The sequence below is a fragment of the Panthera leo genome, chromosome D1 (assembly GCF_018350215.1).
Source record: "Panthera leo isolate Ple1 chromosome D1, P.leo_Ple1_pat1.1, whole genome shotgun sequence".
Classification (NCBI taxonomy): Eukaryota; Metazoa; Chordata; class Mammalia; order Carnivora; family Felidae; genus Panthera; species Panthera leo.
In genome coordinates, this window is record NC_056688.1 from 15,118,606 (window position 1) to 15,142,802 (window position 24,197).

The 24,197-nt window shown below is 45.8% G+C and overlaps 1 protein-coding gene and 2 pseudogenes across 8 annotated transcripts in view; all 3 read left to right on the forward strand.

Annotated features, from left to right (window-relative positions):
• Window positions 1-759: 759 nt before the first annotated feature.
• LOC122200417 lies at window positions 760-986 on the forward strand (annotated as a pseudogene).
• A 191-nt stretch (window positions 987-1,177) lies between these two features.
• On the forward strand, window positions 1,178-1,927 carry LOC122200420 (annotated as a pseudogene).
• Window positions 1,928-6,861: 4,934 nt separating this feature from the next.
• The window catches only part of CEP164 (centrosomal protein 164), a 66,881-nt gene continuing 49,545 nt past the window's right edge, over window positions 6,862-24,197 (forward strand). For 5 of the 8 annotated variants that reach the window (XM_042905046.1, XM_042905050.1, XM_042905052.1 and 2 more), the window contains exons 1-3: window positions 6,862-6,969; window positions 12,340-12,460; window positions 17,030-17,141. In XM_042905046.1, the coding sequence (XP_042760980.1) occupies window positions 12,379-12,460; window positions 17,030-17,141 (194 nt within the window). In that variant the 5' untranslated portion in view covers window positions 6,862-6,969; window positions 12,340-12,378. Of the gene's footprint in view, window positions 6,970-8,554; window positions 8,642-12,339; window positions 12,461-17,029; window positions 17,142-24,197 lie in introns of those variants that run through there. The other 3 variants (XM_042905048.1, XM_042905047.1, XM_042905049.1) reach the window with 3 other exon arrangements.

Below are 24,197 nucleotides of genomic sequence, written 5' to 3' on the forward strand. Positions count from 1 at the left end.
GCATTAATGAATAGGGATTTGGGGGGTACCTCTGGGGGATCTGGGTGACTCGGTGGGAGGAGGTGGTGTTTGATTCGCACTGTAAAGAACGGGTGGGATTTCCACAGGCAGATACTGCGGGAGAAAGAGGAAGGGGGGTAGACGGATATTCTAGGCAGCCAGCTGCATAAACAAGGTCCAAAGGGGAAAGCACAGGGGCACTTTGTCTCCACTGGAGCCTGCAGGCTGTGGTCTTCTCTCACCTGAATCCTGTTGTGCCTTTGATACTCTACCTGCCCTCACCTCCACCCCAGAGGCTGTGAATCCCCAAGATCCTCCTGATTTCTGTGCTGTCAGACTCAGGGTAAATGGCCACTGTCAGCTTCCAAGTGTTACCGCTCCAAGGGGTGTCTGTATATTGACTGGTCAGAGCCGAAAACAAAAATCTTCATAGCCCTGATAGCTTCATGGAGAAAAGCTATATGATTACATCAACATATTATTTAACAAGTGTGGAAAGCTGTTGTTAAAATTCAGTAGTTATGATAAAAGCGAAGGTGGAACTCCTTAAACACAATGACAGAAAATCGTAGAAAACATGAGAGGGACGGGCTGAAACTATCCGCGTCAAAGGCAGGTGTAGCAAAGGGAAGGTCCCTATCACTATTCTTCTCCCGCAGAGTTTAGATCAGCCTAGCTAATTGAATAAGATGAGAAAATGAACCAAATTCTGTAAATATTAGAAAGCAGGCAGGGTGGAGCAGTCCCCGGAGACGCCTGATGATCTGTTTGATCGAGTGTGCCAGGGACCGCTTACACCTGGGATGGACTGCAGAACAGCAGGTACCAGACTTGGATGTCCAAGTCGAACGTAGAAGGACAGCCTTACTGAGCAACCAAGAGTCAGCTGTGTCCAAGGCGATCTCAGCAGCAGCCAAGTACCTGTGATGGGTTTCCAGGGGGAACCGAGACTGGCATTCTTAGCCGAGACACCAAGAGGTGGTTAAACCAGTGCTGGAAAATCCAGGGAGCTGATTTCCAAGTGAAAAGCCGGGCTCCATCTACTGTCTGAAGCTTCTGCCCCAAGCTTGCATTGTTTGTAAGAGAACCTGCATCACACCTTAATCCGTAGCCTTCCTTTAGGTCTTAAGGATCCTGAAACGCGACCACAGACATTGGATTTGGTGGAACAGCAGCCATGACTGAGAGAAAGAGCAGCAAGATGCTGCAGCACATTGACTATGGAACGAGACGTATCCTGCAAGGTGGCCAAATCCTCACTGGCACCTGTAAGGCTTTTGACAAGCATATGAACTTGATCCTCTGTGATTGTGATGAGTTCAGGAAGATGAAGCCAAGGACTGTGAGGCAGCCAGACCATGAAGAAAAGCGGGTTTGGGGTCCAGTTTTGCTCCAGGGGGAGAACTTGGTTTCCATGGCTGGGGAAAGACCCAAAGATGCTGGCATTGCTCGGGTACCACTTGCCGGACTTGCAGGAGGCCCTGGGGTTGGCAGGGCAGCGGGCAGAAGAGCGCCAGCTGGTGTTCCAATTCCCCGGGGCTCCTGCTGGATTAGCAGGTGCCGTCTGAGGGGTTGGGGGGCCATCCCAACAGGAAATGGCTCCACAGGGAAGAGGCGCTGTGGCAGCTCCTACAGTTGCTGCTGCTGCCAGCATTGCTGGAGCCTCAACCCCATGCCCACCAAGATGAGGGACCCCGCCCACTCGTGTGGGCTGAACACCACCCCCTCCAGGTATTGAGGCTCCTCCTCCTGGTGTGACGCCACCTGTGGGCTCACCGGTTGGGTCTCCCCCCCCCCCCCCCCCCCCCGCTTGAAGGTCGCCAATTAGGCATGCCTTGTCCAGGAATGAGACCCCCCTCTACCAGAAATTAGAGGTCCACCCCCCCCCCCCAGGAATGTATCCGTCAAGATCCTGGGATGCCGTTGACCCTTCTTAAGTCACTTTTCCCCCTGCAGTTCGTCTTGTGAAACCGTGTACAGTGTTTTGGGAGCTTTTATTCCCTCGTTGCTGCATTAATATTGGTTAATAAAATCACAGAGCAATTTAAAAACATATAGGAAAGCAAAGGAATCTGTGTTTGCAGATTATATGATATGAACAGGGAATCCTAACCAACAGGGTCATTAGACGCATGTTTGAAAAGAAAAGTCAATTTAGGGGCATCTGGGTGACTCAGTCGGTTAGGTTGAGTGACTTCAGCTCAAACCATGATCTCCCCGTTTGTGAATTCGAACCCACATCAGACTCACTGCTGTGAGCGCAGAGCCTGCTTCAGATCCTCTGTCCCCCTCTCCCTCCCCCTCCCCCACTTGCGCTCTATCAAAAATAAACAACTATTAAAAAATAAGTAAATAAAAATCAATTAAAAATCAGGAGATCAATGCATGTGTGGGAATTCTGTATATGATAAAGATGACATTCATATCAAAAGGAGATAGATCTATTATTCAATAACTGTTTGGGGGACAATTGGCTATGCATTTAGAAGGAAAGAAAACTAAATCTCTATCTCATGTAAAAATAAACTTCAGATCAAATGGCTTAACATGAAAAATAAAACTACAGAAAAAAATAGAGGGGTATTTAATAATTTTATGTTAGCAAAGGTCTCTCTAACAAAACTCAGTTTTCTTTTATTTTAATGGGCAGGCTTGGCTACTTAAATTTTTTTTTTTTCGTGTTTATTTTTGAAAGAGAGAGAGAGGGAGACAATGAGAACTAGTAGTGGAGGCGCAGAGGGAGAGGGAGACACAGAACCTGAAGCAGGGGCCAGGCTCTGCACTGTCAGTACAGAGCCCGACGTGGGGCTTGAACTCACGAACCACGAGATCATGGCCCGAGCTGAAGTCCGATGCTTCGCTGACTGAACCACCCAGGCGACCCTTGACTGCTTAAATTTTTAAATCTTCTACAGAATCAGACTTGTGGTATTCCAAGTGTGGTTCTGCCGCTTAGAAACTGGGAGGCTCCAGGTTAGTTACTTATCCTTTCTAGTCGTCAGTTTTCTCATTTGTAAAATGGGGATAGCAGTAGTACATTCCTTGTGATGTAAGATTTATTTATTTATTTATTTATTTATTTATTTATTTATTTATTTTAAGATATTTTATTTTTAAGGGCGCCTGGGTGGCTCAGTTGGTTAAGCGTTTGACTTCGGCTCAAGTCATGATCTCACGGTGCAGACAGCTCGGAGCCTGGAGCCTGCTTTGGATTCTGTATCTCCCTCTCTCTGCCCCTCCCCACTTGTACTCTGTCTGTCTCTCTCTAAAATGAATAAACATTAATAAGTAATAAAATATTTGATTTTTAAGTATTCTCCATACCTAACATGGGGCTTGAACTCACAACCCTGGAATCAAGAGTCACTTGCTCTACTGACTGAGCCAGCCAAGGGCCCCTTATAGTGTGAGATTTAAATGAGATAATTCACATAAAGCACGTAGAATGACATCTGGTATATTGTAAATGCTTAATAAAGCCCAGCTCTTAGTGTTATCACTACACCCTTTACAAAATTAAAAATAACATTTATAAAGTTAAAACATAAGTTACAGACTAGGAAACATTTGTCACATAATAAAGAAACAAAGGCTTAATGTCTATAATATACAAAGAGCTTCTACAAGTCAATAAACCCCCCAGTCAACCTAGTAGAAAAATGAACAAAGAATGTGAATAGATAACTAAGAGAAGAAATTCAAATGGCTGGTGAACACGTGGAAAAAAGTTCAACTTCATTACCAGTGAAAGAATGCAGTCACAGCAATATTTAGATACCATCACCATTTTTTTTTTTTTTTTTTGCCTCACATTGGAAATATTTGGTGTTGGTGAAAGTGTTGGTTGGATTAAAATTATTCTATTTTAGAGAGAAATTTGGCAATTTCTATTGAAATGTAAAAAATGTAAACTCTTTGAGCAATGTCACTTCTAGGATCCTATCCAACAAATGTAACTGTATTTCAGCATGTGTCCAATACAAAAACTTTGGAAACAAAAATAAACGATTATCAGTAGGGGAAGGAGACACTCAGTTAATGGACTCCTACTGAACCTTTATAAAGAATGAAGTAACTCATTATGAACTCACCTTGAAAGATGTTAAGTGAAAAAAGCACATTGTAGAATAACATATACATTATGATCTCATTTATGCAAAAATTAAAAAGTATGCACGTGTGCATATATATGTATGCATATACATTTACATCTGCGTAAACATTAAAAAGTCTGGAAGGTAGGAACCCATATGTCAACAGTGGTTTCCTCCGAAGCGTGAAATTCCCTCCTTCATTCAGCTTATTTATTCATTCAGCAAATGTGTATCGAGAACTTACTACATGTTAAGCACTGTTTTAGGCACTGTGGATACAGCAATGCTAAAATGGACAAAATTCCTGTCCTCATGCACTTTACATTCTATACAGGGAGAATGATGGTAAAGAAATAAAATATACAGTATTACAGATGGTGATATATACTATGGGGGAAGGTAAAGCAGAGAAGGGAGAAAGAAGGGACGTTTGCAATTTTAAATATGGTGGATTAAGGGGCTCCTGGGTGGCTCAGTTGGTTAAATGTCTGACTCTTGGTTTCTGCTAGGGTCATGATCTTGCAGTTTCTTGAGGTGGAGCCCCGTGTTGGGCTCTGGGCTTATAGCTTGGAACCTGCTTGAGATTCTCTCTCTCTCTCTCTCTCTCTCTCTCTCTCTCTCTCTCTCTCTCTCTCTCCCGCTCATGCTTTCTCTCTCTCTCAAAATAAATAAACATTTTTTAAAAATATGGTGGATTCAAAGAGTAGAGGGAACATTTCACATCTGTATATACTTAAAAAATGGTAGGATTAACAAATGTTGTTCCTTCTTATTATGTGGGTGATTTTCTGTATATTACAAGTAAACAGTATGAAAAGAGAAGAAAAAGTTCTAACAGTGAAATTTCTGACTTGGGGGTATGGCATAAATTTGGGGCCAATTTAGCTTTATTCCTCCCACATCTTTGAGTGCAGAAGATAACATACATGTATGAACTCCTCTATCTCTCTTCCTTATTCACTGGGTATATTACTGGCATATCAATTGGTGTGTCATTTTTGTTATTTCCCCCCAAAGATTTGTTTTCTTAATTATGTTTGCCTAAGGGTATTTTATAAATTGGTTTGCACTTTGAAGAACAAACCTACAGGGAAACCTGATAAAATGCAAATTGTTTATCTGTGCGGGGTAATCCCATTAGTCCCTTGGTGACCCTGATTTTATTAGCTCTCCCCACGAGACAGAAAGGGACTCATGCTAAGGAATAAAAGTTAAGAATTCTGACGGCAAGTGAAGTCAACCAGATTGATTACAAGTTCTTGGACATAGAGACCAAGTCTGCCAATAGTTTTTTGAATATTGTTTTGTATGAGGTCTGTGGAGGATGAGCTTGTGACCCCTTGGAGTCCCATCCCAGTCTGTCCCCCTGACCCCTCGGTGAGACTTTTAAGGAGTGTGAGGAGGAAGGGGGAGCACGGTTGGGTCGTCTGCAGGCAGAATAAAGGAAGTACAGGCGGAGCTGCTGCAGAAGGAGCTGGACTTAAACAAGAGGAATACATTCTGGCTATGTGGTTTGGGATCTACAGAGACAACAATCTGAGCTTTGCATTCCGCGATCGGGGGCACTGGTGCTCGTTTTGGGAGATGGTAGGAGCCAGATCCATCTCTACAACAGAACCAGTCAGGAGCTGCTCCAGGGGACTCAATCTCTTCAACCCGTAAGTTCACTTTTCCGTCCCCCAGTTCCTCAAGGATGTAAAATGGCCCTGAGGTTGAGGACACTTGAGAGAAAAGAAGATTTGCCTTCCACCTAAGCAAAATGAAGCTCTTTGGAATTATATTAGTAGCAACCTTTCTGCCAGACAGAGCCTGTAGAACGGCTCTACGTTGCATCACTTGTTTCTTCTTAAGCAGACTCTTTGAAACAGGTATGAAAGATGTTATCCTCACCCATGTTGCAAACGGAGCCCTGTGCTCTGGTTGAAAAGACAAACAACGAAAACCAGGGTTCTTAAGTCCTGGTCAGGCGCTCACTGATTTAATCATAGCACGGGAAAGCCAGTTCTTTTGCAGGGGGTGGGGGTGGGGTGGTCTCCTCTCACCTTATATTCACGTTTCTTTTGTTTATTAAAGCCTTAATGGGTTACTGATGATCAATGTATTATTCACCTGCCATTAATCACACTACTTAAAAAATGATGACGGGTTGTGGGGGGAGCACCTGGGTGGCTCAGTCAGTTGAGCATTGACTTTAGCTCAGGTCATGATCTCACGGTTCATGAATTTGAGCCCCACTGCTCACTGCTGAGCAGTGCAGAGCCTGCTTCTGATCCTCTGTTCCCTTCTCTCTGCCCCTCCCCCTTTTGCTCTCTCTCTCAAAAAAATAAATAAATAAATAAAAAGTGATGACAGGGTGGCAGGGTGCCTGGCTGGCTCGGTGGGTGTACCATCCGACTCTTGATCTCAGGGTGGGGAGTTCAAGCCCCACGTGGGCGTGGAGCCTATGTTAAAAAATGATGAGGGATAGATTGCCTTAGTTAATTCACCTTACCATAAATACTGCGAATGCCCCTTTCCTGCCCAGGAAGAAATTCCCCTCATCACCAAATTCAGAGCTCTCTTATGACCCCTTGTGGCCCCTCTATCAACTATCTTGGACTACATCTCCCATCGTGCAACGGGAAACGTGCTGCACTCCTCCGTGACCCGACGGGACCTCTAACCAATCCAGTGTCACAGCCCTTGTTCAGCGACCTATTGGCTCCGTGTAGAGGCGGGACTCTTAGTTGCTAGGTTGGTACTCTTTCCGGAAGTGGTTGTTGGCCGCTGCAGAGCAACACCCCGGCGTCCCTGGAAGCGGGGAGCCGGGGTGGTACTGGGGAAGCTGCGCGGACCCGGGAGCGGTCGTCCAGTGCCTCCCGGGGCGGGGGGGCAGGTGAGGACCTCCTCGAGGGAGGGGGCAGGGGAAAGAGGGAAGCCGGAGACTTGGGGCACACTCGTGTGCCCGCGAGCGGGATGAGCACGAGTGTGGGCGGGAACTGGAGGGAGAAGTGAAGAAGGAGCGGCCGGACTAGAGTGCATCGATCCAGAATCTCCCCGAGTGGCGGAAGGGACGCCGGGCTGGGCTGGGGTGCGGGCGAGGGGCGAGCGCGAGTGACAGCGGGCGCCGGGCTACGCCTGTCAGCTGGCCGGGGCGCCCCTTTACTTGTCCTGTCCGTGGTTGGAGTGTGAGGCCCGGCCTCCGAAGCCCGCTCGGATACCTCTCTTCTGGGGAGGCTTCCCCGGTGTCCGAATCCAGGGCTAGCCCGACCTTCTGACGTCTTTGGGTCAGCTGGGGAAGTCAGGAAGTTTTTGGGTTTTGTTTTTTCCTTTCCTTGCATTGATTGAAAAATCTACCTCCTCCACTTGGAACCGCAGCCCTCACTTGGCTTCCACGACTCCTCGCTCCTGGGTCTCCTAGCTGAGCTGTCTGTGCAGGCCTCTCCCCTTTCTACTCACCGTAGCCCGTCTCTGGGTGATTTCGCCCAGACGTTCATTTAACTAGAGTGGGCTCAAGTCCAGACCTCTTTCCTGAGCTCAGGCCTGCCTACTGACCATCTCCACCTGCATGCCTCCCCCACCGTCCTGGCGCCCCTGATCTGTGCCTCCTCCTTGTATTTCTGTGTCAGTGAAGGACTCCCCTGTTCACTCAGCCAGGTCTGCACCTGGAATTCATTCAGCTGCTATAGGCAGCAGACATTTGATGGGCATTTCCTATATTCTAGGGAGCATGCTAGGTGGGGCTATTGGGCAAGGCATGGAAGAGTACAGATAATCAGACCGGCGGAAGTGCCCTGATTTCCCTCCTCCCTGCCCTTCACTTGCTGCAGACTTCAGGTCCTCTAATTCCGCCTCCTAATACCCTGAGCGTCTGGTCCTTCCTTTCCATTCTCACAGCCGCTGGCTTCGTTCATAATTTCTTGCCTGTGCTTTCAGGAAAGCTTCCTAACTGGTCCCTCCGCTTCTCTTCTTGCCCTCCTCAAAGTAGTTCCTATGCAGCGGTCAGAGTATCTTTCTAAACTGCAGATCCGACCATCCCAGTCTCCTTTGTGAAGTCCTGTGATGGCTTCTCACCATGTGCAGGATGCAACCTCAGTCCTTCCCAGCCCTTTAGACTGTGCTGCTTGCCTTCCACGGTAGATCTCTCTCCTACCGCTCCTCCCTTTGCCCCTTGTGTTCTGGTCACGTCAGAGTGGGTAAGAGCTCACGCTTTGGGGTCCCACAGACGCGGGCGCATGCATGTTCTGCTGTGCCTTTTACCACCTTTGGAAACTTGCCAAGTGCTTTTTTATTTAACCTTGCGGGGCTTCACTTTCCTTATTTGAAAATGGGGGAAATAATTTCCTTTTTTTATTTTTAAACTTTTTTTTAAAAAAAAGTTTATTTTGAGAAAGAGAGAGAGGGAGAGAATCTCAAGCAGGCTCTGACCTGCCAGCACGGAGCCCGATGAGGGGCTTGAACTCAGACACCGCGGATCACGACCTGAGTCGAAACGAGTCCGACGCTTAACTGACTGAGCCACCGAGGCGCCCCTGGGAAAACAATTTCTACCTGTTTGAGAGGAGAAGGTGAGATGATGTATGTGCAGTATTAGTACAGTTCTTGGAATGTAGGAAGTGTTCAGTGAATCTAAGCTTTTGTTGCAAAATGAATTCTCTGCACCCACCATATTCTTTCCTGCCTCTTTGTCTTTGTCCAGGCTGTTTCTTCTGCCTTATATTCCCTTATTCCCTCGTCTTGGTGAGCTCCTGCTTATTCTTTAAGAGCCATCTCATTGGTCCTGGACTCTGTGATGCTTTCCCTGATCTTCCAAAGTAACATTTGCAATCCTTACCTTAGTTTCCCGTTGTATTTCCTGTTACTTCCCTTAATGTGCTTAACACATTATATAATCATGTTCGGCTTCTCAGCTAGGGTCAGCTGGAGTTCAGGGCCTTGTGTAATCACGTCTGTAGCCCCTAATAGCACAATGCCAGCCCATGGTAGGTGTTCAGTAAGTGGTCATTGAATGTCCGAATGGCCTTCACTTATGTTCCCTGGTATTAGATCTGTCCTCTGGAACAATGTAGAATAAGCCTTTCACGTATGTGAATAGTAATAACAACAGCAACTCACATTTATTGAGATTATACTGTGTTTTAAGTATTTTACATATACTGGATAATTTAATTCTCCCGTCAATGGCGGTAGACATCATTCTCTCCATTTTACAGATGAGAAAACTGAGGTGCCTTGCCCAGCTGGTAAGTGGCAGAGCTGGGATTCAAAGCCAGTAATGTTCCCAAACCTATGCTCAGTTCCCACTACCTAATCACTTACAGTGTCTTCCACCTTCTCCCCAGTGCCATCTCCAGGAAATCTTTCCTTTGCTGAACTTTCTTTATAACTGTTGAGGCAGACTGGAAGCAGTAATTATACAGGGAACCCTAATTGTGCAAATGTGCATGTATGTGTGCTCTGCTAGTGTGCAGGTGTTTTTACTCTTCATTGCATCTCTAGTGCCCAAAGAGGCGTCTGGGTGGCTCAGTCGGTTGAGTGTCAGACTTCGGCTCAAGTCGTGATCTTGTGGTTTGTGAGTTCAAGCTCGACATCAGGCTCGCTGCTGTCAGCACAGAGCCCGCCTCAGATCCTCTGTCCGCCCCTCTCCCTGCACCTCCCCCATTCTCTCTCTCTCTCAAAAATAAATGAACATTTGAAAAAAGGTAAACTTCGGTGCTCAATAAATATTTCTCGAATGAATAAATGATCTCCAGTAGCCACTAAATGCATATGATTTCTCTTCCCACCACCTCCTCCTTCCTGTAGTTCCTGCCCTTTTTGTCCTGTCCTTACCCACAGAAGATCTTTTTTGGTGGAAGATTTGTGCGAAATTCAAGTGACCCATGATTCTGGGTTTTCCAGATTCTTCCTGACATTTCAATATAGCTAAGTGGGCATCCTGCCACAGAGAGATTTCACCTGCCCCATGCTTTCCGGAGATGGGGTGTATCTAGGGATGTGAAACATCTCTTGAGTGCTCCGAGGCGGTTGCTACAGTGCCTTGGACAGGTCACAGCCTGTTGGACTGAACATCGGCTGGCCGCTAGGGGTTCTTCCTTCCCCAGGGATTCTTTCCCTTTCTCCTTCCCTCTCCTCCCTAACTTAGAGAATTCAAGATTCCTGTGGCTCATTAAGCCACATCAGCTGCCCTGGTTCCTGGCGCTTTTCTGCTCTGCTTTTTAAGAGTCGGTGGCCCTGCTTATCTCTGTGTGTGTGGAGGAACCATTATGGGCTCCTAGGGTGTTAGGGGTTCTTAGGGTAGGGCACAGATCCCCACTTGGGTTTACGTACCGTAGAGGAGAATGCTTCTTCCATTAGCCTTTCTTCTTAAGGCCTGAAATTGCTGCTTGGAGGTGTCAAGGTGGGAGTGAGAGGGGGCATAGCCTCACTCCCTTGGCTCCGTTGGACTGACAGAGGGAGCCGTTTCTTGTGAGTCGTAAGGCAAGATACCTTCCTGGCCCATCTGTCAACTCTCAGGGTACAGAGAGGGCCACAGTAACGATCCCTCATATATCCTTTGCTGTTTATCAGGAAACGGCAATCTTGGAACAGATTCAGAGCCACCAGACCTGGCCATTTCCTGAGCACTCATTACAGGACACATCCCAACTTCCTTTAACAAATTTTTTTTTTTCAATGTTTATTTTTTTGAGAGATAGACAGAGCCTGAGCAGGGGAGGGGCAGAGAGAGAGGGAGACAGAATCCGAAGCAGGCTCCGGGCTCTGAGCTGTCAGCACAGAGCCCAACATGGAGCTCGAACTCAGGGACCGCGAGATCATGACCTGAGTGGAAGTCGGCCGCCAACCCAACTGAGCCCCCCAGGCACCCTCCCCTGCAACCTCCTTTTTGATGACAGGGTCTTTCTGTTCACTTCCCCTGCTGTAAGAGGGCTGTATTTCGCTTGCTGTTCCAGGTGGAACAGTGACAGCTTCTGAAGAGGTCAGGCTTGTTTCTCTAGACTCCCGTCAGTCACACCAGCGAGGTGATGCCTGCTCAGGTGGGGGACGCACTCCAGCAGCCACTTTACAGGGGGACCTGCCTCTGCGTCACTGGGAGCCTCAGTGCGGGAGGTGCCAGAACGGGAGAGTTGTGACCTGGGAGGGAGGAGCGGGGAACGGCATGAGCTTGTCAGTTGAAGAATTTGAATTTGACGCTGTCCCATCCCCGGGGCTAGAAACCTTGGACTCAAGTTGGACTCTTTTCCCCCCTGCCTCCCATCCCTCTCCTATTAACCCTACCATCACAGCATCTGCCCCTCCTCCATCCTCTCTGCTTCTGCCCTAGTTTAAGCCCTCATCGTCTTTCACCTGGATGGCAGCCGCCTCCGTGGTTTTCCTGACACCAGTCTTACTTCTCCAGTCCTGACATCCATCCCTGCCAGAGCTCCCATCCTGAAAAAAGGCCGTAGTGTGCCACTTTCTCTCACCAAAGCCCTCAGTGGCTCCCCTTTGCCGCAGGGGAGAGTGGAGACTCTTGCACATGGTCTACAAGGCTCTCCGTGACCTAGCTTTCCACGCCAGCCCCTGCCCCGCGTTCTGTATCCAGTACTCCAGAACACCTTGTCTGCACCCAACATCCCCTCTGCCAGCTTCGCTCTCTCCACCAACATGACTCTTGTCTGCCTTTGGTACCCAGCTCCTTACAAAGCCTTCCTTCCCCCTTCGGCGGGAATATATTCCTTCTCTCTTAGTACTTCTGGAGCAGGATGGTTATTTTTCCCCTTCTGCCTTCTGCTGTTGAAGTTGTGTGTGCTACTTCCCCTAGATTGTAAGCTCCTTGAGGGCATCATTGGGTGTAAATAGGGATGTGCGTTGAAGATAGTGTGGCTGCACTGGGATACGTTGCCATCAGGGGGGATGGGGGTGTGCCGCTCTTTTGGTGTCCCTAGGGTTTTCTTGCTGGGGGTCCTATACTGTGAGTTGTTTCTCCCCTGGTGGTGGGGGGCGGGATATGAGGTCACACTCTTGAGAGAGAGACCTGGGTTTCCAGCTCTTTTGTGACGCGCTGAGTATTCAGCAAGCGTTTGGGAGATGCGTCTCAGGGAACTTTACGAGGCGCAGAGTCTATGAGGCCTGAGTTCTGAGACATTGGTTCCACCCTCCGCTATCCCTGGAGTCTGGAAGATGTGCTAAGTTGGCTTGCAGGGTCTGGTCTGACCCAGGGGCTCCATGACCGGGCTCCAGTTTTTCTCCTTTTAAGGTGGGTCATTGATTTTCTCTTTGGAAGGGGGTCTCCAGGACGTAGGTGTTCGAGCCCATACCAATCATGGCCGGAAGACCCATCCGCATAGGAGACCAGCTGGTTCTGGAGGAAGATTATGATGAGACCTACATCCCCAGTGAGCAAGGTAAGAGGCCTGGGGTGTACTATAATAGTTCTTTGAGGGCAGGAATGGTCTCTGATTTAATTTTGTTCTTCTGATACAAATCTGGTACATGTACAGGGCTGCTTGGTATATTTGGTTGGATCAGGGGATGGGAAACTAACTCATGGGCTTCCCCTGGCCTGTTGCCTTCTTGTAAATAAGGTTTGATTGGAAAATAGCCATGCTTATTTGCTTACGTATTGTCTGTGGCTGCTTTCGTGGTACAAGGGCAGTGCTGAGTAGTTGTGAGAGAAACCGTGTCACCCACAAAGCCTAAAATATTTACTCTCTGGCCCTTTACAGAGAAAGTTTGCTGGCCTTGGGTTAGATCAATGATTATTTTTAAATGTTTATCTATGTTGAGAGAGAGAAAGAGAGAGCGCATGTGTGTGCATGCGGGAGGGGCAGAGAGAAGGAGGGTGAGAATTCCAAGCAGGCTCCGCACTGTCAGTGCAGAGCCGGACATGGGGCTTAATCCCACGAACTGTGAGATCGTGACCTGAGCTGAAATCAAGAGACAGATGTTTAACTGACTGAGCCACCCAGACACCCCGATGATTAACTTTAAATGAAAATATAGCGGCTTCAGGCTGGCTCAGTTGGTGGAGCGTGTGACTCTTGATCTCAGGGTTGTAAGTTCGAGCTCCATGTTAGGTATAGAGATGACTCAGAAATAAAATCTTAAAAAAAGGTCCATCTTTAAAAAATATACACGAAAATATATTAGAAGATACCATGAAATACATTGTGTCCTGAGGCCAGGGGTAACCCAGTTTCTTAAGAAAAAATACCTAAAGCAATGTTTTTTTTTAAACAACAACAATAACTTTATTAACAATAATAACAGAATTTATTGAGTGCTCCTACGTGCCAGTCTCTGCCCTAAGAACTTCACCTGTATTTCCTTTTCAACCCTCACAGCAACTCCATGAGTTAGGTACTATTATGATTCCCATTCTACAGATGAGGAAACTGAGGCACAGAAAGGTTAAATCATTTCCCTCCAGTCACAGGTGTACTGAGTGGCACAGCTGGGACCCACACCTAGGTGTCCTGACAAAAGGGCCTGCACTTTGAAGCTCTGTGCTGTGTTGAGGGGTGAAGATTCCTCTGAAATTGTCATGTGTCAGGGACCTGGGCACATAATTCAGGAGGTTTGCAGGCCTGTTAGAGAGAGGGAAGGAATCTTGCACTCCCAGAGCCCCCGCACTTTGCATATAGCATAGGATTTTTATTTGTTTGCTGTATGAAAATTCAAAATTTTCACATTAAATGTATCAGTCCGTTCTCACATGACCTCGGAATGTTGTATCATAGTCAGGAAAGCCTTCCTTCGCTACTGCACGGATGGATACTGCTCTCATGTTTTCCTCTGGATTTGTCCCCACACCATTCGTGGTTCGCCCATCTTTCCCCCACTGAGTAGGTGCCAGCGTGTGTATTTTGCCTACTTATCTTCCATAAGACTGTCCGTTCACACGCCAGCACCATACTCTTAATTACTGAGGCTCGGTAATAAATTCTCTTTTTCAGGAGGGCTGATATGCCCTCGTGGCTTTCCCCACACCTCCTACCCAAGTTTTCGTGCTTATCTTGTCTTACCTCCCTGGGAACTTGCGAATCACCTTGTCTGGTTCTGGGGAGGGCTCTGTGTGGGAGAACGGTTGGCATTTTGGAGAAAATTGTGTTCAGTTTATGAAAGAACCTAGGGAGGATTGGCATCTTTATGAAGTCCCCCCCTGCCCAAGAACATGGTATTCCTTCCCGTTTGTGTTTTGTTTGTGTTTTTCAGGACTGACTTAAAGTTTTCTTCACGCAGGTTTTTACACATTTCTTGCTCAGTGTATTTCTTAACTATTTATTTTGTTTGCTCTTGTGAATGGGGACCTAATGATCTAAGGATGTTTATAAAAACTCTCTTCTGTTCAGTTCAGGGTTAGACGGTCTAAGCTCAAGCCACCATCTCTCTCCTGAGACTGTCAGTAGCTTCCTATTAGCCTCCCTGTGTACACCCTTGCCCTTCGCAGGGGTGCTCCATCTTGCACCGGAGTGTTCTTCTTACAGCGTAAAGCAGATCACATCAGGACTCCGCTTTTAGTAGTATTCGTTATACTCAGCATAGCACTCTTAATGGGGTGTGCAGGGCTCTGCGTGACTCTGCCCTGTCCCCTGGCCAGGTTCACGTGGTGCCACTCTCCCTTCCTCGCTGCCAGTCCCATGGCGTTTCTGACAGTCCCCAGATGGGCCAAGCTGCTGCTTGCCACAGGCCCTTTGCACCTGCTTTTCTGCCTCAGTGCTCTTTCCTCAGTGCTCTGCACGGCCAGCTCCCTTGTCTCCTACAGGTTTCAGTTGTGTTCCATTCTGAGAGGTTTCCCTTGACCCTTTCTAAACGAGTGCCCCCTTCACCTTGAGGTTCTCTCTCTCATATGTCATTTACTTCCTTTATTGCCTTTATCAGAAGCTTTCATTTTTTGTATATTTATCTGTTTCGTTCTTTTTTTTTTTTTTTTTTTTTTGAGAGAGAGCGAGCAAGAGAGTATGGGGGAGAGGGAGAGAGGGAATCTCAAGCAGGCTCCATGCCCAGCGCAGAGCCTGATGCAGGGCTTGATCTCACCACCTTGAGATCATGACCTGAGCCAAAATCAAGAGTCAGACGCTTAACTGTTAACAGGTGCCCTGTCTACTTCTTTACTGGTTGTTCTACTAGAAGAGACCATTTCTCTTACGGCACATAGGAAGCACTCAAGAACTATTTGTGAAATTAGTGAATAAGTCTCTGGCTAGCCAAATTTCAGCTGGTCCTTTGAAAAAGTGCTTTTTCTTTTCTAGTCCCCAGGTATGCCAGCCTCCACATTCTCTATTGAGAGAACCCATACTGGTTTTGCCTTTCTGGCCAGGGGTATTATCAGCTGGAGCATTGATGCCCCTGGGGTATTTATTTCATTATTCCTGGTGGCTCTGGTGACCTATTCTTGCAGTTAGCTCATCTGCCTTTGCACCTGTAGGTGAGATCGCTCTTAGCTCAGTATGTATATCTCCCCTGTTCCTCCAGATCTCTGGCGAAAGAGCTTTCTATGCTTGGTTCCCAGAGAGTATTAGAGTCCATAGGACATCACAGAAGTGGAAAAGAAACAAATCCCTTCATGGAGTAGAGTCTTCAGAGAGTGGAGAACAAGGCTGATCGAGTATCATCTCACTTTCTCAGCTCAGCTCTCCCCTCGCCTCGGGCGCTTTCCCTCTGCTCCTGGGGTACACAGTGCACATCTCCATTAAAAGCACATATCCCTCGGTTTGTACTCTGTTCATGTGTTGGTAAGGTCCCCGAGGGGCTTAGTCTTCTCTGGTTGTTCAGTCCATGCTTGTTGACTGAGTGACGGGCACTTTTGCACCAGGGTTTTGGAGCTTGTGTCCCCGTAAGGCTGCCCTCATTCAGGATGCTTCTGGCTGCGGCCGTGGGGGGTCTTCCTGAGGCCCCTGCCACACAGACATCTAGGTCTTATTGTTTTGCCTTTGTCATACTCCGCTTCGCATTACGTTCTTGGAGTATGGCAACAGCATGCCTGGATTCAGGTGTGCCATTTGTAATTTAAGAAGACAGAATTATTTATGTTTATTATTTATATTTAGAGACATAACACCTGCTCACTTAAGGAAACTTGGAAAGTAAAGGCGAAGGAGAAAAAAAGTTGTCTAGGAAAAAAACCTGTTTTTCCTTTATTCTCACACGCAAAATGCTGGCACCAGGTGTGTGTGTGTGTGTGTGTGTGTGTGTGTGTGTGTGTGTGTGTTTCTGACACTAGCTGTGTGTCCTACAATTCAGCTTCAGTTCCTGGAGACAGCATCAGATCCCACAGGTTAGGGGCTCGGTCATAGTCTGAAGACTGTCCCCAACTTCAGACATCAGTCGCAAGTCCCAGGTTGTCCCTGGTACTTCTGACCAACGATCTATACACCAGAGTCCCCTGCCCCCCTCCTTGGGTTTGATAATTTGCTAGGACAGGTCCCAGAACTCAGGGAAACACTTAAGTTGAGCAGTTTATCATACAGTAAAGGATACGATAAAGGATAGAGCTGAAGAGCCAGATGAAGGAAGCCATACGTAGGGTGAGGTCACATGGATGTGTTCACCAACCCAGAAGCTCTCTGAGCCCCGTAGTCTAGGGATTTTTATAGAGCCTTTTTCACCAAGTCATGATCGATCGTTAACTCACTTTTCCAGCCCTTCTCCCCTCTCCAGAGAATCGGGGTGAAACTGCAAGTTCCAAGCTTCTAATCACGGCTCGGGTTTTCTGGTGACCAGCCCCCATCCAGGAGCCCCCCCAGAGTCACCTGATTGGAAGAAAAGAGGCTTCTGTTGCTCAGGAAATTCCGAGGGTTTTAGGAGCTCTGTGTCAGCACCTCGGGTCAAAGACCAAATAGTAACAGGAACTGGGGGTGGAGACCGACACTTGTATTTCTTATTATTTCACAAGGTTGACTGTGATTCTTTTTCTCTTTTCCATCCACATCGCCCACTTTGTTACTTTCTCATCATCCCGCCTCTTCCTGCAGAAATTCTTGAATTTGCCAGAGAGATTGGTATTGATCCCGTCAAGGAGCCGGAACTGATGTGGCTGGCGCGGGAGGGCATTGTGGCCCCACTGCCTGTGGAGTGGAAGCCCTGGTAAGTCAGCACGGATGTAGCCCACGCCTGGCACTGGAGGTCAGCTTTAATTTGCCACCTTTGTTATTTAAAAAAAAAAACTTTCTTTAATGTTTATTTTTGAGAGGGAGATACAGAGCCCAAGCAGGGGAGGGGCAGAGAGAGAGGGAGACACAGAATCCGAAGCAGGCTCCAGGCTCCGAGCTGTCAGCACAGAGCCTGATGTGGGGCTCGAACTCACGAGCCGTGAGATCATGACCTGAGCCAAAGTCGGATCCTTAACCAACTGAGCCACCCAGGCACCCTGATTTGCCACCTTCAGAAGCCAGTCCTGTGCAGAGTTGGGGACAGCTATGGGCCATTCCTCCGCTGTGCTGCCTGATACTTTGGGCCTGAGCCCAGGCCAACTTGACGGTCCCTGTGAGGGGTTCAGCACCAATATCCAGGGTCCTGCAGCACCAGCCTCTGCTTCGGGCCTGGTGGGGAAGTGTCACTGTTGCCCTTTGCCGACTGATACCGAGAGTGACGATATTGAAACCCCCTCAGTGGGTCCAGAATGGATGCTGGTGCTAAAGAGGTTTGTGGTGAGGCTACACAGACTGGCAGAGGGTTTTGTCCCTCTTGGCAGCCCATCCTGAATTTGAGTCCCGTGCTCACGAATAGGTTCCCGTCTGTGGATTCGGTCACCTGTGCAGTTTCGCTTTGAGCTCTCTGCACGTACGGAGTGGACTGGCTCGGGTTGTCTCAGTGAAACAGAGGCTGATGGGGAGGAGGCTGACGGGGTCTCGGCATCCTCTCCCACCCTTGGGGGCGGGGGTGCGTGTTCGCTGTTGTGCACGCTGGCTCCAGCTCGGCTCCCTAAAGTGAGTGCCAGAAGTTTACTTCCCGCTCTAGCGCGAAGTCCCCAGTTAGTCCCCACGGTGTCCAGAGTCTTCCCTTTTGCTGCTGTTGTACAGTTTTGCACGCAAGGTATAATATTCCGTTCTTACCCACGCCATTTAATGCGTTGGCCATGCTTCAAAATGAACGCAAGTGTGGCCTCACTCGTCCGTGCTGAAGAATCGTAAGTTATCCTTTCAGCTTCTCACATGGCGGGCTCCCCGCTCTCCTGATCTCTGTAGCAGCGTTTTCCTTGGATCTCCTCCAGTTTCGTGACCCCTCTCTTGTAATAAATCTGTCTGCGCTCTACACTCTTCCAGGTGCTGAGCACTGGTGGTTGTGTTTGTAGGATAGCGGTTTCTGTTCTGTTTCTCATATCCACCCCGATTCCCACATTTGCCTTATCTAATCATCTCTATCTTCTTTGCCTTCGTTTTTAAGTTTGTATATATGTGTGCTGTTTGCTTTTGGATACATTTTCTCATTAGAAACCACATGAGAGGGGCGCCTGGGTGGCTCAGTCTGTTAAGCGTCCGACTTCGGCTCAGGTCATGATCTCACGGTTCATGAGTTCAAGCCCCGCCTTGGGCTCTGTGCTCAGAGCCTGGAGCCTGTTTCGGATTCTGTGTCTCCTTCCCTCTCTCCCCCTCCCCCACTCACGCTCTGTCTCTGTCTCTCTCTCTCTCTCTCTTGAAAATTAAACATTAAAAAATGAAGTTCTTATTAAAAAAACACATGAGAAATAGAATCAGTATAGTAACCTCTTAATGTACACATAATAAATAAATGGCTGCAGTGTTTGTAAAAAATAAAATGGTGAGTGGAAGGAGGGAAACTGTCATTGGTTATTGAGCCAGCCATGTGCCAGGGTCACACCTACCACCTTCATGTACCTGCTAGGGGTGGTCAGCACTTCTTTTCCAAATTGACTATTAGGTCTCTGGACGGGTTATTTCTGGATTCTCTGCTCTCTTCCATTGATCTGTTTGTCTTAATACCAATAATACTGCACGTATTGTCTTGATATAACTGTAGCTTTATTAGAGACGTTGAAATCATGTAGGGTAAATCCTCCCACTTTGCTGTCCATTCGCAAAGTAGTATTGTAGGTCCTCTGTACTTCCATATGAATTTTAGAATCAGCTTGTCATTTTCTACAAAAAAAAATCCTGTGGAGATTTTGATCGGAATTGCACCAAATCTAGAAATCACTTCAGGAAGAATTGACCTCTAGACCTTTATGGAGTATTCCAACCCCTGAGCAAGGGTCTGTCCCCATTTATTTGGGTGGTTCTTTGGGTGGTTTTTTTCTCTAAGAAACATTCTGTAGTTTTTAGGGTACGTGTATTACCCATATTTTGTTAGATTTACTAAGTGGTCTATTTTAAATCATATATGTAAAAATTTCCTATTGCTTGTTGCTTTTATATAGAAATAAAATTCGTTTTTGTATATTGATCTCATAGCTGGCAACCTTGCTAAACTCATTTCCGTCAGTTCTAATAGTTTTGTAGATTCCATAGGGTTTCCTACATGCGTGATCACATCTTCTGTGAAAAAGACATTTTTACTTCTTCCTTTCCAATCTGAATACCTTTTATTTTTATGTCTTTCCTTACTGCACTGACTAGACCCTCTAATAATAGAAGTGGTGACAGTGGACATTTTTGTCTTTCTCCTCATCTTAAGGAATTGAGTATGATGGGAGCTGTAGGTTTTTGTAAATGCCTTTTGTCAGGATGAGGAAGTTCCCTTCTATTCCTGGCTTGCTGAGGGTCTAAATCAGAAAGGATATTGGGTTTTACCAAATGTTTTTCTGTACCTATTAATAGGATCATGTGATTTTTTTTTTCTATTTCGGTCTTACTAGGGTCAGTTGTATTGATTGATTTTCAAATGGTAATCTGACCTTACATTCCTCGGATAAAGTCCACTTGGTCACGATTATATACTATCGGATTTGATTTTGTAAAATTGTGTTAAGTATCTTTGTTCTAAAAAAATAGTTTGAAGGGGATGAGGTAGATAGAGTTTGGGTATTTCATTATTCCTGATTTCCAACTTTATTTATTCATTCTATTTTGTGTTACAAGTTGAGACGTCGTTTCTGGCTCAGTAAGTGATCTTCTTTATGTAAATGTTCTAGGGATGCTGGATAAGAATGTAGTGTCTCATTTTTGGATGTAGGGTTCTGTAAATGTCCTTTATATCAATGTGTTTTCATATATAGATGTGTTTATGTCTTCTGTGTCCTGGTCCCTTTTGTCTGGTCTAACAGTTTAGTTGAGTACAGAATTGTATGTTGAGTACGAATAGCCCTTGAACAATATTATGTACCCTTATCTTCTGACTTCTGGTTTTGCTAAAAAGACATGTTTTCTTGGTCTCATCAGTTATATCTTTGTGGGTAGTAAAATTCCCCCCCTCCCCCCTCCCCAAACTGGATGTTTTTATTATTTTGTTTCTATCTTTGGTGTTTTTGTAATTTCACTGCTGTGCCACGTTTGGATTTATTTTTTTTTCCCCCTTTCCGTCCCTAATTTAATGATTCTACCGATTCCTACAAGTTCTGATCTTTTCAATATGTCTGTTTTCTTTTCTTTTTTTTTTTTTTTTTAGAGTTCTGTTCTTTCATTATGGATTCTACTCTTTTTGTCCCTACAGTAATTTTAGATGTAGTTAATTTTAGTCTTCTTTTGATTATTGTACTATGCCAGGTTTCCTTGCGTGCCAATGTTTCTCTTTACTGGCACTGATTTCCTTTTGCAGTGAACTGTCTCCCCATGGGGTTTGTTAATTATTTATTGTAAGTTTTGTGAATCTATCTTCTGTAGAGTCATTTTCTGTGTCTCATTCCTGGGTTGTTGAGTGACTTTATGATAGCTTGTGCCACGGATTTTTCAGTGGGTTTAGTACTAAATTTTTACATTAATTTTCTGACTTGGGATTTCCTTACCACAGTTTGGATTCTATGTCTACATGTATCTTGGAGTTTTAATTTTTTGTGAAAGTTGGTTTCGCCTGCCTAGACCTGGATTGCTTCTTTGCCCTCTAGGTTCTTCTATTCATGGAGCCAGCAGCCTTAAGGGCCCAGTGATACGCAAGGGTCTTGCCCCTAGTTTCCCAATTCATGAAGGTCTAAGGCTGTATTTTGTGCCTTTCAACTGGCATTAAAACTCGGGTTTTGGGGAGCCTGGGTGGCTCAGTCGGTTGAGTATCGGACTCTTGATTTCAGCTCAGGTCTTGATCCCAGGTTCATGGGATCGGGCCCCGTGTCAGGCTCTGTGCTGAGCGTGGAGCCTGCTTAAGATTCTCTCTGTCTCTCTGTTTCTGTCTCTCTCTCTCTCTCTCTCTCTCTCAAAACAAAACAAATAAATAAATAAATAAACAGCTTTTGAGGGTCTCTGTCCAGGTCAGACACCAGCCTTGACCTATCAGTTCACACACTTGTTATTCAGATTTCACATTTTCTTTCTGTTTCTGGCATCTGAGAATTTGGCACTAGGTGAGGAGAAGTCAGATGTCTTCTTCAGTTTGGTAAACATGTTGCCTGAGGTTTTGTATGTGTGTCTTTATTTATTTTTTAATGTTTGTTTATTTATTTTGAGAGAGAGAGAGGGAGGGGCAGAGAAAGAGGGGGAGAGAATCCCAGCAGGCTACACGCTGTCAGCAGAGCCTGATGTGGGTCTCAAACCCATGAACCGTGAGATCATGACATGAGCCAAAATCAAGAATCTGATGCTCATGTGGATGGAACTGGAGGGTATTATGCTGAGTGAAATAAGTCAGTCAGAGAAAGACAGATATCATGTTTTCAGTCATATGTGGAACTTAAGAAACTTAACAGAAGACCATGGGGGAAGGGAAGGGGAAAATAGTTACAAACAGGGAGGCAAGACGTAAGAGACTCTTAAATACAGAGAACAAACTGAGGGTTGATGGGGGGCTCTGGGGAAGAGGGGGAAATGGGTGATGGGCATTGAGGAGGGCACTTGTTGGGGTGAGCACTGGGTGTTGTATGTAAGTGATGAATCACGGGAATCTACCCCCAAAACCAAGAGCACACTGTATACACTGTATGTTAGCCAACTTGACGATAAGTTATATTAAAAAAAAAAATCTGATGCTCAACTGACTAAGCTACCCAGGCACCCCTGTATGTGTGTCTTTAGAAAAAATTTCTAGGATTTGCAGTGGTGTGTTAAAAGATGTACAGAATTTAAATGTTGTTAGTTAATCATACATTACCTTCCTTTATAGTTTAATAATTCCTCCAATAATGGTACATATGGTTGTTCATTTAATAATATTATCAATTAGGGGTGCCTGGATGGCTCATTTGGTTAGGCATCTGACTCGATCTCAACTTAGGTCTTGATCTCAAGGTTATGAGTTCAAGCCCTGCGTTGGGTTTGAAGCCTTTTTAAAAAAAATTATCAATAAAAAAATTGTCGATTCCTCCAAAATGATGAGTACAAAAAAATTGTTGATACAAGGACAGGAAATTATGCCGGATCATTTAAATTTGCATTTCTCAAATCATTCATAGAGTTGAGCTGGCCATCTGTTGGCCATTTGCTTATTTATATTCTTTGCCGTTTTGTCTGCTGGGTTGCTTATTATTATTTTTGTTGAGAAGGTAAAAGTGATTTTTCTGTGGGTTTTATTTTCATTTAAGCATTAAAAAAATTTTTTTAAATGTTTATTTGTTTTTGAAAGACAGAGCACAAGCAGGGGTGGGATGGGGTGGGGTGGGGGGGACACAGAATCTGAAGCAGGCTCCAGGATCTGAGCTGTCACACAGAGCCCGATGCAGGGCTCGAACTCATGAACTGCGAGATCATGACCTGAGCCGAAGTCGGATTCTAAACCGACTGAGCCACCCAGGTGCCCCAAAGCATTTTTTAAAAATTTACATCCAAGTTAGTTAGCATATGGTGCAACAATGATTTCAGGGGTAGATTCCTTAATGCCCCTTACCCATTTAGCCCATCCCCCCTCCCACAACCCCATCAGTAACCCTCTGTTCTCCATATTTAAGAGTCTCTTATGTTTTGTATTTATATCATTTTTGCTTCCCTTCCCTTGTGTTCATCTATTCTGTGTTTTAAAGTTCTCATATGAGTGAAGTCACATGATATTTGTCTTTCTCTAATTTCGCTTAGCATAATACCCTGTAATTCCATCCACATAATTGCAAATGGCAAGACTTCGTTCTTTTTGATTGCCAAGTAATACTCCATTGTATATATGTACCACATCTTCTTCATCCATTCATCCATTGGTGGACATTTGGCTATTTCCATATTTTCCATACTTTGGCTATTGTTGATGGTGCTGCTATAAACATGGGGGTGCATGTGTCCCTTCGAAACAGCACACCTGTATCCCTTGGATAAATACCTAGTAGTGCAATTGCTGGTTCGTAGGATAGTTCTATTTTTAATTTTTTGAGGAACCTCCATACTGTTTTCCAGAGTGGCTGCACCAGCTTGCATTCCCACCAGCAGTACAAAAGAGATCCTCTTTCTCCACATCCTCATCAACATCTGTTGTTGCCTGAGTTGTTCATGTTAGCCATTCTGACAGGTGTGAGGTGGTATCTCAGTGTGGGTTTGATTTGTATTTCCCTGAGGATGAGTGATGTGGAGCATTTTTTCCTGTGTCGGTTGGCCATCTGGATGTCTTCTTTGGAGAAGTGTCTATTCATGTCTTTTGCCCATTTCTTCCCTGGATTCTTTCTTTTTTTTGGGGGGTGTTGAGTTTGATAAGTTCTTTATAGATTTTGGATACTAGCCCTTTATCTGATATGTCATTTGCAGATATCTTCTCCCATTCCGTCAGTTGTCTTTTAGTTTTGCTGATTGTTTCCTTGCTGTGCAGAAGCTTTTTATTTTGGTGAGGAACCAATACATTTTTCCTTTTGTTTCCCTTGCCTCTGGAGACGTGTTGAGTAAGAAGTTGCTGTGGCCAGGATCCAAGAGGTTTTTGCCTGCTTTCTCCTCGAGGATTTTGATGGCTTTCTGTCTTACATTGAGGTCTTTCATCCATTTTCAGTTTATTTTTGTGTCTGGTGTAAGAAAGTGGTCCAGGTTCATTTCTCTGCATGTCGCTGTTCAGTTTTCCCAGCACCACTTGCTGAAGAGACTGTCTTTATTCCATTGGATATTCTTTCTTGCTTTGTCAAAGATTTGTGGG